The 12,450-nt window shown below is 39.5% G+C and overlaps 2 protein-coding genes across 3 annotated transcripts; one reads left to right on the forward strand and one right to left on the reverse strand.

Annotated features, from left to right (window-relative positions):
• The first annotated feature begins 8,815 nt into the window (after positions 1-8,815).
• Positions 8,816-10,206, forward strand: LOC120424214 (NF-kappa-B-repressing factor-like). The gene is made up of 2 exons (XM_039588273.2): positions 8,816-9,714; positions 10,018-10,206. Exons 1-2 carry the CDS (start codon positions 8,828-8,830, stop codon positions 10,184-10,186), a joined length of 1,056 nt encoding a protein of 351 aa, XP_039444207.1. The 5' UTR covers positions 8,816-8,827; the 3' UTR covers positions 10,187-10,206.
• On the reverse strand, positions 10,203-11,483 carry LOC120424518 (uncharacterized). Of its 2 annotated transcripts, XM_039588677.2 has the most exons (4): positions 11,382-11,474; positions 11,126-11,324; positions 10,946-11,069; positions 10,203-10,893 (listed from the first exon to the last, which is right to left on the reverse strand). In XM_039588677.2, the coding sequence occupies exons 1-4, from the start codon at positions 11,406-11,408 to the stop codon at positions 10,203-10,205; spliced, it is 1,041 nt and encodes a 346-aa protein (XP_039444611.1). In that variant the 5' UTR covers positions 11,409-11,474. The 2 variants fall into 2 exon arrangements, with proteins under 2 accessions (XP_039444611.1, XP_052563322.1); XM_052707362.1 differs by having other exon boundaries at positions 11,126-11,483.
• Between the last annotated feature and the right edge of the window lie 967 nt (positions 11,484-12,450).

Genomic DNA, 12,450 nt, shown 5'->3' on the forward strand with positions numbered 1-12,450 from the left:
TAAATTTTCATTGAAATTTTTAAGTTTTTTTTTGCTCCCTGATTATTCAGGCCGACTTTGAAGGGGGGCAACATAAACTTTGAAAAATATTTACAACGGCCTTATGCGACAGGTTGCAAAAAGAAGATTTTTTCAGCACGAACCTAAATATTGCCGAAGAGGTTAACCGGTAAGTGTCAAACTCCAAAGCAGTATCAAACAGTATTACTTCATAATACTAGTGCTAAAAAGTTGGAATTTTCAGCACTCAAATGGATGCTGAAATAGTAGTTTATGCAACAAGTTGCAAAAAGAGGATTTTTTCAGCACGAGTCGTACATTTATCCAACGAGGTTCACCGAGTTGGATAAAAACGACGAGTGTTGAAAAAATCAAGTTTTGCAACGAGTTCAATTCCAAAACTTGAGTGTTGCTATTCGATTCTGTTATTTTTGGTACAGAAAAGTAGGCTATTTCGTCGTTCAAGAATGACAGGATAAGTAAGTAGTTTCACGACGGAATTGCAATAGTAGTTTATGCAACAAGTTGCAAAAAGAGGATTTTTTCAGCACGAGTCGTACATTTATCCAACGAGGTTCACCGAGTTGGATAAATACGACGAGTGTTGAAAAAATCAAGTTTTGCAACGAGTTCCATACAATATTTTTTGCAATTCCGAAAAACACCCATTGAGTGAAATTTTAAGTAAAATTTTCATGTATTTTTCCAATTAATCGTTTAAATAAAAAAAAATGTTGAAAAGTTTAACTTTTCGAAACAAGTGCTGAAAAGTTCAACTTTTCAGCACTCATTTCAGTGCTGAAAGGTAGAACTTTTCAGCATTTATTTTGAAAAGTGTTGCTATTCGATTCTGTTATTTTTGGTAGGAAAAAGTAGGCCGTTTCATTTCTTCAGAAGGACAGGAAAAGTTGACAGTTTCACAGCGGAATTGCAAAAAATATTTTTTTTGCAATTCCGCTGTGAAACTGTCAACTTTTCCTGTCCTTCTGAAGAAATGAAACGGCCTACTTTTTCCTACCAAAAATAACAGAATCGAATAGCATCACTTTTCAAAATAAATGCTGAAAAGTTCTAAAATATTTTTTGCAATTCCGCTGTGAAACTGTCAACTTTTCCTGTCCTTCTGAAGAAATGAAACGGCCTACTTTTTCCTACCAAAAATAACAGAATCGAATAGCATCACTTTTCAAAATAAATGCTGAAAAGTTCTACTTTTTGTTGAACTTTTCAGCACTTGTTTCGAAAAGTAAAACTTTTCAACATTTTTTTTTATTCAAACGATTTATTGGAAAAATACATGAAAATTTGACTTAAAATTTCACTCAATGGGTGTTTTTCGGAATTGCAAAAAATGTTGTATGGAACTCGTTGCAAAACATGATTTTTTCAACACTCGTCGTATTTATCCAACTCGGTGAACCTCGTTGGATAAATGTACGACTCGTGCTGAAAAAATCCTCTTTTTGCAACTTGTTGCATAAACTACTATTTTCCAATTCCACTGTGAAACTGTCAACTTTTCCTGTCCTTCTGGAGAAGCGAAACGGCCTACTTTTCCCTGCCAAAAATAACAGAATGGTAAATTAATACCTTTCAATAACATTGCTGAAAAGTTCTACTTTTCAGCACTGAAATGGATGCTGAAAAGTTGAACTTTTTAACACTTGTATCGAAAAGTAACATTTTTCAATATTTTTTTTTGTTTTGAACGATGAATTTACTAAACACATGAACGTTTGACATAAAATTCCATCAAAGAAGCGTTTTTCGGAATTGCAAAAAAATTGTAAGCAACTCGTTGCAAAACTTGATTATTTCAGCACTCGTCGTATTTATCCAACTCGGTAAACCTCGTTGGATAAATGTACAACTCGTGCTGAAAAAATCTTCTTTTTGCAACTTGTTGTATAAACTACTATTCCAAAACTGATATGTTTGGCGTTGAAAAGGAGGCCGTTTCGTGGTTCAAAAATGACAAGAAAAATTAGTAGTTTTACAATAGAATTGCAAAATAAAGTTATAACAAATGGTTTATTATTGAAAACATGAAACTCTAAAGAACACAAAATAGAATAAATATAATTTAATTATTTTATGTGGTTGATGCCTTCCAAACCCCTTAACCAAAAACAGATCACATGGAAGATCCGAAAAGAATATTCATCTGAAATTTTAACTCTTAGTTTATGTGCGCTCGATAATTATTTAAGATTATAAAATAAATTCCTGGAATATTTCAGTTTAAATTCGTTGTCTCTCATGGGGCTATCCATAAATTACGTGGACACCTTTTTTTTAATTTAAGATTTAACATTTCAATATGACGTCTTTTTAATCGGCTTTAACTTTCGTTTAAATGAACTCATTTTCAGTCTTTTTGTTTCGAAATGTTTGTTTTTATGATCTCTAAAAATGTCTAGGAGACATCAAATTGCTATAATAATATCCTGAATTGAGGAAGCCAAAGAAACATTTAAAGACACATTTTAATCCAAAATACCAAAAAAAATGGCTATAAATATTCCAGTTTGGAGATGAGAAATTACCCACGAAAACCAGAAAATGTATTTCATTTGTATTTTTTGATCCGGGTAAAATTTTTGGGGAGCAAAATTTGTGTTTTTGCCTTTTAATATTTTATGCTTATTGCAAAACACTTAGAATATCATTTTTTCTCTATTTTAATTCTTTACAATATCTCAGCAATTATTTGTCCCATTTTCAATATCCAAAAATGGAAACTATAGATTTATATTTCCGTGAAATTTGATTTTTACCATACTTCTCTTTTACTCAAAAGGTGTCCTTTCTTAATAAAGAAAGGTAAAGCTTTAACTTTATTGCTGGATATCATTTATGTCTTCGTAAATATAACATGTCATCATGCCACATGATTTTTTTTTAGAATTTCCCTGTTTATCACCAACAACTTTGCTGAGAATATAACCTTCGGGAAGTCGCGTTTGTTGGCCTTTCTTACATGTGCCCGAACATTTTCTTGCTATTTCACTAGTAAAAGCAGTATTTTCTAAACAAAAAAATCAACCTGCAAAAAATTTAAATGATACTGACAAAATAAACAATATTAATTGTCATTAACACATAATATTCATAAACGAGAAACACAGCAATTTATCGTTCGATAGTGTTAAGTTGACGACAGGTACAGATTTGCAAACGCAAAAAAAGCTCAGTTATATCCTGTGCTTGTGTGTGCGAAAATCAAATATGTGCGTGATGCTTGCGCATGGCGCGTGTTCAACAACACGCTAAATTGCTTAAGTAACAAAACTACCACTACTACTATTACTGCTACCGATTCATTCACACATTGCAGACCATGACCAATGCCATTATTTTTGCTGGAGAATCTGCACTGGGCAAAAATGTAGCCGTTTGTGAAGATGGTGGTGTGAGTTTGGTTTGCTCTTTTTTATGCAACATTGCGGGTGATCCATTTTTTTAAAGTACATACGACTTGATTTTCGCAAATAAGTATGTGGAGAGGCTCGTGCACCAAAGTTATCTCTTCAAGCCTATTGAGATAGCGACATGAAACTTTTGTATATGGACGATGATGATAATTTGCAGGGGGTGTGTGCGTGTTATCTTTGGTGAAACTTTGTGGAACAAATACACCTGTTGCTGGTTGATGGAGTTGTTTTACAAACACTGTAGATTTTATTGCCTCAAATCAAAGGAAGGTGCAAAGTTCATCGCAATAAGACAACAAATCTAGACTGTTCTGCGAAGGAGTGAGCAAATAATTAAAAAAATGTTTCAATAAATTTGATACTTCCAAGGAAGTAATACTCATTAAATAATGTAACGGAACGTGATTTCCCCTCTGTCAGAGAATCTTCCCAGGAAATTGTCGATAAATCACGTTGCACTTCTCGGGAGGTGTTTAATAGCCAACAACAAAAAAAAAGTGTAGGTGTGTTTTCTTTCCCGGTTCACAATGATGATAACAAGAACGGAGATAGAGAGCAACAAAAATAACATTTGATAGCTCTTTATCAGCAACCTTAATTGTTCGATGGCCTTAATTCGATAGGAGTAAGCCCGCTCCGAAGATTACACGGGGTTGAACTTTGACTGGCACTTGACAGGATGGTATTGTTAAGCAAGAGTTTCAGTGCAAAGTATTAGCCCTCTACCCTCAATTTTAATTAAACGAAAAACTTTTCTTGTTTATTGTTTTTCTTCATTTTAGTACGTTTTACAGGCATTTATATTGCTTTATTTTTTTATATTGGTAGTTTCCGGCCTACCCCAAAAAACGCCAAGCATATTTTGCCTATCTGCTGTTTATCAAAATTTAAGCCACCTTTTAAATTTTTTGTGTTTTTATTTTTTTAATCAAAACAAAATGTCAAAGCATTATCTATTCAGGATTTTGGCAGCGGGTGGCGCAGATCTCGCCCAGATCTCGCCCAAAATTGCCCAAGTGTGAGATTCTTCTAGGAAAATCAATTTCCTACAACTTTGTCGAAGGTTGCAAGAAGACATTCCAATTTCCACAAAAAAGCATGAAAACCACAATTTTTTTCAGAACGTAATAGAAAATAGCAATAATTACATCATACAGAGCAATTTGAAATTAATTAAGGTATTTTTGCTATTAAAAATTGAGAAAAATAAATTACGCTCTATTGAAGAGCGTGCCTACATTTTTGCCCCACCGTATTCGCCATCCACCCAACCATAACAAATGTATCGCCCGTCAGGGTACACCACAAAGCAGAAGTAAACAACAGTTTCGCCCTTTTGTGTTGGGTTAGTTTTTCGGGTTTTTTAAGGAAAGAAGTGGTTGAAAAACTATTTTATCATTGTGAAACGTTACAGTCAGTGATAATACAGTGATATTTGCGACCTCTGTGATAGAAATTGGTCTAGAGAGCCTTCAGAAGGAGTCAGATTCAGGATAAACCGTAAGTAGCAAGTTGGTTTGACGATGTGGTCTATATTGAACTAACTGACTGTGTTTGTTGTGGAATTGTGTTCAGAGACATCAGAAACATACATTTTGATCAATTTTGAGGATTGTCAGGTTAAAATTCACTTAATTATAACGAAAATTTATTGTTTCTAAATATACGTCGCAGGGATGGAATAATCGCAAAAAAATCAATTTCGCTTGCGAACTTTCTTCACCCGCGAAAGAGAGAGGAGGCAAATCACGCAAAATAAAATCGCTCCCGAACTTTTCCAACAAAATCATTCTGTTGATGATTTTTTGTGAATTTCCTTGTCAGCACAACTTTAACATATTTATTTCACTTTGTTTACACACATTGCCCATCTACAAAATGTGACAGGTCATATTTCGACCTTGCAAGTGTAGTAGTGAAAAAGATGTTCCGCCGAATTATCAAGATGATGATTTTTTTTAGATTCCTTTTACCGATCTTTCGTGCGCGAGAGAGAAGAGCAATGCTCCCTTCGGTTTTTTTTCTCTTGATGAACGTCCAATGATTTTCTTTTGATGATGATTATTCCATCGCTGATACGTCGGAACATGCAGAAAACACTACATTCGCCCCTCATGATTGGGTGAAAACGCAAGGGCGGATACTCAATTTGGTTTGTTTTGATTGATGTTATTGATTAGCCCTTTTGTTTTTGCTTGTAAAACTACGTAGTTTCCGAATTTTGAGATGTTGGAGGGTGTTTTATAAACAGTTTTGTTCTTTTTGCATGATTCTGATGAAAAATCAGTTTGTTTACCTCTAAGGGTTTTGCCCCTTTGAAAAGTTGTTACTGAGTTATTAGCAATGTGATGAAAAGAAATCGTCTTATTTACTTGAAAGTACATAAGGGGTTTATAAAAAGTATATAAGAAAATACTTTTTACATAAAAATCACCAATAATCAGCGTTTGCACCCTTCAATAAAGTTGTAGGGAATTGAATTACCTACAAGATGGCGTTAAATGTGTCGGATCATTGCCAAGTGTGAGATTCTTATGTAAAATTTTGTCGAAGACTGCAAATCGATCCGAGTTAGCCCTGACGAGTTATTAGCGATTTAAAGAAGACTTTTTTGTATGAAAAGATTTTATTCACCAACTTCAACGATAAAATGCAACCCTTAACCCTTAACCGATTTCACTCAAAATTTTCACAGTTTCTTATTTTATTTTGATATAAAAAAGTAAGGCCGTTGCAAATATTTTTCAAAGTTTATGTCGCCCCCCCTTCAAAATTGGTCTGAAAAATCAGGGGGCAAAAAAAATATTTTTCCAAAAAACTTCAAAATTTTCATGAAAATAGAAGTCGAATCAACTGAAAACATTCTAAAATGCATTTTTCTGCATTGATAGTAATATTTAGCATGTTTGGGCTTGTTTGAAAATGTTTTGAATTTTTATAAAATTCCAATATACAGCACCGCAAAAAAAATATTTTTCGCAAAAAATAAAATGTTCGTCAATACTTGGATATTTTGGAAATAAATGATGGCAAAACAACTGGACAGGTGTACAATGCATTTTTAAACACTTTTTTCATTAAAATAGGAAAAGCGTGACAAAGGGGGGGGGGGTCAATTTTGGCCGATTTTAGCGTGACGTACTTTATGGATGAAGCCTTTTGCGAATTTTCAAATCGGATCTCCTTGACTTCTGACCTCGAGCGGTTATATGTGGAACTTTTATCGTACTGAGATTTTTTTGCGGGCATTTTGGCACCATCAAATTTACAAACAGGAATCTGATTGATTGATTGATTGATTGATTGATTAAATTTATCTTGCAGAATTCAATTTCTCTTTTTGAAAAAGAAGTTTGTCGCTATGTGAGTTTTAAGTTAAAACTTTTGACGTGAACTAAATTTGTTAAATGTGTTGATAAGTGTAATAATTTTATATGCGTTTTTGCAGTTTTTCAAACATGAGTAGTTCTTCTGTTTGACACAAAGAAAAATACACTTGATCTCGATAACTGGGCAGTACAGAGAGGGCACTGGGCAGTTATTTCGAATGGAACTGCATTCAAAATAGCGAATCCGAATTCGCTCATCGCAACGACTGACAGCTGTCAAAAGCACGAAACCACGTGCTCGGAAAATGACGAACAAAGGGGTCGAAATGTAAAATTATTTTAACACTAGTTTGAAGGAGCCATTACACTACAGCAAACAAACTCGCACTTTTTGACAGTTTTCCAGTTTGCCTGCTTTGTTTGTTTCCCTGAATTTGTTTGTACAAACGTCAGCCTGCATACATTTTGCCTTGTTTGCGAGTTTGCGAGTTTGGCAAACTGTCAAACACGAAAAAATGCGAATTTGCTTGTTTGTTTGCGGTAGTGTAATGGCTCCTTGACAACTTAATTTTGACGTTTGAGTATTCGAATACATTCGAATTAGCGGACATTCAATTCGAATTAATGAATCCGCTCTGTAGCCTCCGTAAAAAGCAAACAAACGTCAAAAAACAATAACTCACGAACAGAACCGAGGGGTCAAAGTTCCAAAAATCAAGTTTCCTTATGAAAAAAACATTTTTTAAATTTTTATAAAATTTCTATCAAAATTTGAGGAAACTTGAAAGCTAAGCTTTGGAACCAATTTTGTAACTTTTATTATTATATTTAATTAGACAAATATTGTGCATCGATGATCCCCTCGTCATTTTTTCGATCAGCCCAGTTAGCGAGCAGCATTCGGTAACTGGGTTACGTTCTCAGCCCAGTTACCGAACAAGTACTGTATTTGTTTTAATGCAATTCAGCGAATTTGATGCCACTACATTCGGCGAAAGAAAGCTTCATAGATTTATCAAGAAAATTTCAAAAAGTGTTATAAGGAATCAAAGATTTAAAAATCATAAACAGATTTTTTTACGCTTTGATAGAAAGATTTTGGTTTTCTTGTTTGCATCTTGTGAGTTATAATATAAAATCTTTTGTATAAATCAGATATTGGTTCAAGTAATTTTATAGAGTTTGACCAGTTGCTTTCGTTGACGTTTTTAAATCTTACCTTTTCTAACGACTTTAGTTGAAGAACCAACAGTTGCGTCCATAACGTGCAGGATAGTAATTTTCCTTCAAGTATTGGCTCAAGCTTATTCTTTACACTTCTTGAAATCTTTCTTCACTACCTTTTATTGTTTCCACAGTTGTATTCAAAGTTTTGCAAGCACTTATCAGTTAAACATTCCACGATACACAACTTTCAACATTCGAGAATGTTTTCCTCTCCCGTTAGGTCAGAATTTCCCACTAGTGTCTCGGGCCACACCGTCTCAAGGCCAGAGCAGCATCCAGCAGAGGCCAGTGGCCATGACTCATGACAAACTGAAAATAACCCAAACCTTGGATCGATTTCTCCACTTTCCCCTCGCAGATGCAGCGGCAGTAGCAGTTTCACACAACCGATAATCGATCCGTCGATCTCTCTTTGCTGGGGAACCGGATTATTTACTGCAAGCACTCTCGTCATCCATCTTTATCTTACGAACGTCGGATGATGGTACGGATTTTTTTTATCAGTTCAAGTGGGTTAACGTTATGAGACGGGGTTCGGGTTTAAACGGACGCGTCAGGATTGGTCTCGAGCAAGTTCCTGGAACGGCAGAACACTTTTCACTGTGCGGGGAAATGTTTTTCAACGCGAAATAGTTGGAAATTTGCACAAAATCAATTAAAACATCGGACCACTGATTCAACACCTCTTCAGTTTGGATTTTCACTGCACAACGCAATCTGTCAGCGGTGACAGAAGTCGAACAAAATCAAGCAGAACAAAGTAAATGGGCAACTCTTTCGCGTATCACATCTCCATGGCCGTTCCCGCTCTCTGACAGTTCTACGCGCGCGGGCCGCATGTTCAAAACAAACAACAAACCCATGCTGAGATCTGGTGGAATCGGTGTTATCATTAAATTAGTTAAAATGCCGGTAGAACGCGCAAGTAAGCGCAAATCAAGTGGCGAACTCAGCTGGAAGAGCAAAATAATCCGTCAGTTCGTCAACGGCTGGATCGAGAGTGACAACGTCGACGGAACGGAATCTCCCGCCAAAGTTCAGGTCAAACCCTCGTACAACTACCCAAATTTTGTCAAATCCAGCGAGGAGAAACCCGCGGCCACCGCGACCGATCCGGGGTTGGACAAGCGCACCGTGCGGCGAATCGAGGACGTCATCGCTTACTTCTACGGCGAGGACAGGATTTCGCTCAAGTTGAGCTTCGAACAGGCGGGACTGCTGCTGGAGACCCATTACGATGAGGTGGGGCAGGTGTTCCGGTACACGGTGAACGAGCACGAGATTTGTCGGGCCGTTGGTCCGCAGCAGGAAGCGCACACGAAGGCGCGGGACGAGTTGGTGCGGATTTTGGGCTATTATTGCTACTCGGTGAGGCGGTTGAAGGAGTTTCACACGCGAAGGAACGTGTTCCGGAAGATGACGGAGGGTGGGAAGCAGAAATTTAAGGACCACAAGATTGAGGAGGGGAATATCGGGTTCAGGATGCTGCAGAAGCAGGGTTGGAGCGGTGGATCGTTGGGAAGTAGCGAGGAGGGCATTTTGGAACCGATTGGAGTGCAGAAGAAGAACAACAAGGTCGGATTGGGGGCGGAGAGCTCGGAGCCGCAGAAGATTCCGCTGGAGGCGTTCATGTTGGCGATTAAGCAGTACGCGGCGGGGAATGCGCTGTACGATTTGGTGTTTAGTCCGCAGTTTACCGTGCATCAGGTGCAGAAGTTGAGAGAGTGAGTTGGGAATTTGCTTATTTTTTTATGAAATTTAAAACTACACTCAACCCCCGGTGGTTGGTCACTTTTTCGTTTGACACTTTTTTTAGTTTGTACCCCGTTGGTTGGTCAAAGTCAAACTAAAAAGTGACGAACTGTCACTTTTTACACGGCGTTCGCGCACACTATCAAAGAAACGTTTGATAGTGTGTGTGAACTCCGTGTAAAAAGGGTGTCAAACTAAAAAGTGACCCCGTTCGTTTGACATCAGTTGGTGTCAAACCATCGGGGTTTGAGTGTAATCAAAACATTTTATTTTAGTTTGGCATCATCGCTGAAGCTCTTCCCCCAGATGATTGGCAAGAAAAAGCAGCTCGTCATAAGCAAGAAGCTCACGCTGCGTGAAATCAAGGAAGGAGTCCTGAAGGGACACTCGGATTTGTGTGCAAAATACGCTGTAATCCCACCGGTTAATCAGAGCTTTAAATAAATATCTTTCGTCACAACTAATTCCCAGCCGCTCTCATCCAATCAAACTCGATCAACTGCAGCAAATACGCCGCAGGTTCCTTCAGCTCCGGTTTGTCCCTCAGCGCCAGCTGCTTCACCGTCCCTTTCGGAATCATCTGGCAAAGGGCCACCTTCCCTCTCGCCTCAGGCATCGCCTTAATCAGCATCAGCAGCAAATTAACCGCCAAAATCAGAACGTCCTCGGCGTTCCCGCATGTCAAACAATTGACCACGCCCTGCAGCCGTCCCCTATCCGTCATCATAAACTCCACCCCCGTCTCCTCCAGGCAGATATTGTACACATAGGTCAGCGTCATCCGCCGCAACCACCTTCCGTCCGGCGCCCGGAACAGATTCACCGAGCTCAACGCGTTGGTCGCGAACCCGAGCGCACTCACCTCCCCCGCAAGATACTGACGACCCTCGGGATGCGCCGCCAGATTCACCAACGTCCCGAAAATCGCCGCCATAAACTTGTAATCCTCCGAGTCCGCGGACAGCCCGATTCCGGCGTTCAAACTCGCCACGTAACTGTCCAGCACGCAGTTTGCCATCGGCAGAAAGTCCTGCAGATTGTCCGTGCCGACCAGCGCCCGAACCGAGTCCCGTTGCTTGCACGCCTTCCACAGCAGGGCGCCCATCGTCGAACCGATCCAGGAAATGGACTCGAACTGGCTCAGCGCTTGACTTGGAGTGAAATATGCGTTAATCTCGTTTCAATCTACCAAACATGACTTACTCTTTAGCCTTGCTTAGATCGGACTCCAAACGCCTAATCTTCTCGTCTCTGGACGCCAAAAGCCGCTCGTAGTTACGATAGGCAACGCGAAGGTTCTCCAACTCCTCATTTTTCGAATTAATTTCTAAAAAAAACCAGTCTTTCAACAACTCCCTCAAAACTCAGCTCCTCAAATCTTACCCTCACTAATCCTCGGAATCACAACCTCCAGCAGCTTGCCCAGCGAGCCGCAGAGAGCGCCGCTGGAAGCCTCCAGGGCGGTTATGTCCTCGTCCAGGGATTGAGATGTGCCGGCCTGCGCCGTTGGCGCGTTGTTTAGCGAGTCCAGCAGGGTCGTCACGTTCCGGTCAAACTGCGTTAGCCCGTCAATGGCGGTGTCCTGGGAGAGGGGAGTTTTTGAGCAGAAACCTTGCGATGAAATCGAAATTCTACTTACCAGCCAGTTGGAGTCGCTTTCGGACATGATTTAGGTTTTTGTTAAAACTTAAGTGATAAGCGCGTGATTGCAAATCAAAAGTTTAAGATTTTCAAAAATTGCTTCAACTGACAACAAATCACGTGCGCTGTATCGGCTCACATCTCTCTTTTCTAAGGTTTACCCCAATCAAAAAATCCACGGCTTGACTGTTTCATTCCGCTTCGAATTCCGCTTCGAAAATTGCTTAGAAATTTTCTAAACGGAATTTCCGGTTGGTTTCCGTTTAGATTCCGTTTGAGCCAGTTTTGCACATTAGTGACACCTGCTGGTGTATGGTGGAACTACGGTGACATTTCGCCGCCGTTCGCCAAATCGGTTTTTTGTCAGTGTATTAGTATTTGGTGACAGTATAAGTTAAGCGTCAAACTTGTTTGCTCGTGATTTTTTTTCGTCGACATCCGGCAGTCAATCCAGTCTTACAAAATTATTTTGTTTGGCCGGATTGGAAGGGAACCTAAGGTGAAATCATTGCCCGCATCCGACTGGAGAAACCCCGTGACCTGGCGCGAGAACCTGCCAGCGCAACTTCGGCTGCCGCTCTCGTGGAACTGCATGAGAAGCCCATCGACAAACACGCGGTGGAGCCGAAGACCTCGAATCGGAGCCGGAGCAGATCGGTGTGGAAGGAAGAATTTCTTGTGTATGTCCCGGAAGTCGATGCAGCAGAAGTTGATGCAGCGAGTTGACTTCATCAATCAACATAACACTTTTTTCTTTTTTTTTCCTTTCAGATGCAGCTTCCCTGGTCAAATCCCCCGCGGCAGTATCAGTAGCAGTTCCGGCCAAATCAGGCCGCAAGAAGGCAACAGTCTGCTGTGGCAGGTTCAACGAGGGGGACCGAGATTGAGATGGCGATCGTGTTTACGGATGAGGGAGGTCCTTTGTGGATGCAGCACCGAAGTCGGCGGCTAAACGGGTTGCAGCACACGGTCATCCCACCGCCCAGCAAATGTCTCTTGCGAAACTCTCATGTGAAAATCTTCCCTTAACCAAACGGCGGAACCATCATCGGAGTGCCCGTCGTCCA

The sequence above is a fragment of the Culex pipiens genome, chromosome 2 (genome assembly GCF_016801865.2).
Source record: "Culex pipiens pallens isolate TS chromosome 2, TS_CPP_V2, whole genome shotgun sequence".
NCBI lineage: Eukaryota > Metazoa > Arthropoda > Insecta > Diptera > Culicidae > Culex > Culex pipiens.

Coding starts and splice junctions, on each gene's coding strand:
- LOC120424214 (XM_039588273.2), top strand. CDS start 8,828: ATGTTCAAAACAAACAACAAACCCATGCTGAGATCTGGTGGAATCGGT. Junction 9,715..10,017: donor CAGGTGCAGAAGTTGAGAGA/GTGAGTTGGGAA, acceptor ATTTTATTTTAG/TTTGGCATCATCGCTGAAGC.
- LOC120424518 (XM_052707362.1), bottom strand. CDS start 11,408: ATGTCCGAAAGCGACTCCAACTGGCTGGTAAGTAGAATTTCGATTTCA. Junction 11,070..11,125: donor GATTCCGAGGATTAGTGAGG/GTAAGATTTGAG, acceptor GGTTTTTTTTAG/AAATTAATTCGAAAAATGAG. Junction 10,894..10,945: donor GATCTAAGCAAGGCTAAAGA/GTAAGTCATGTT, acceptor TTTCACTCCAAG/TCAAGCGCTGAGCCAGTTCG.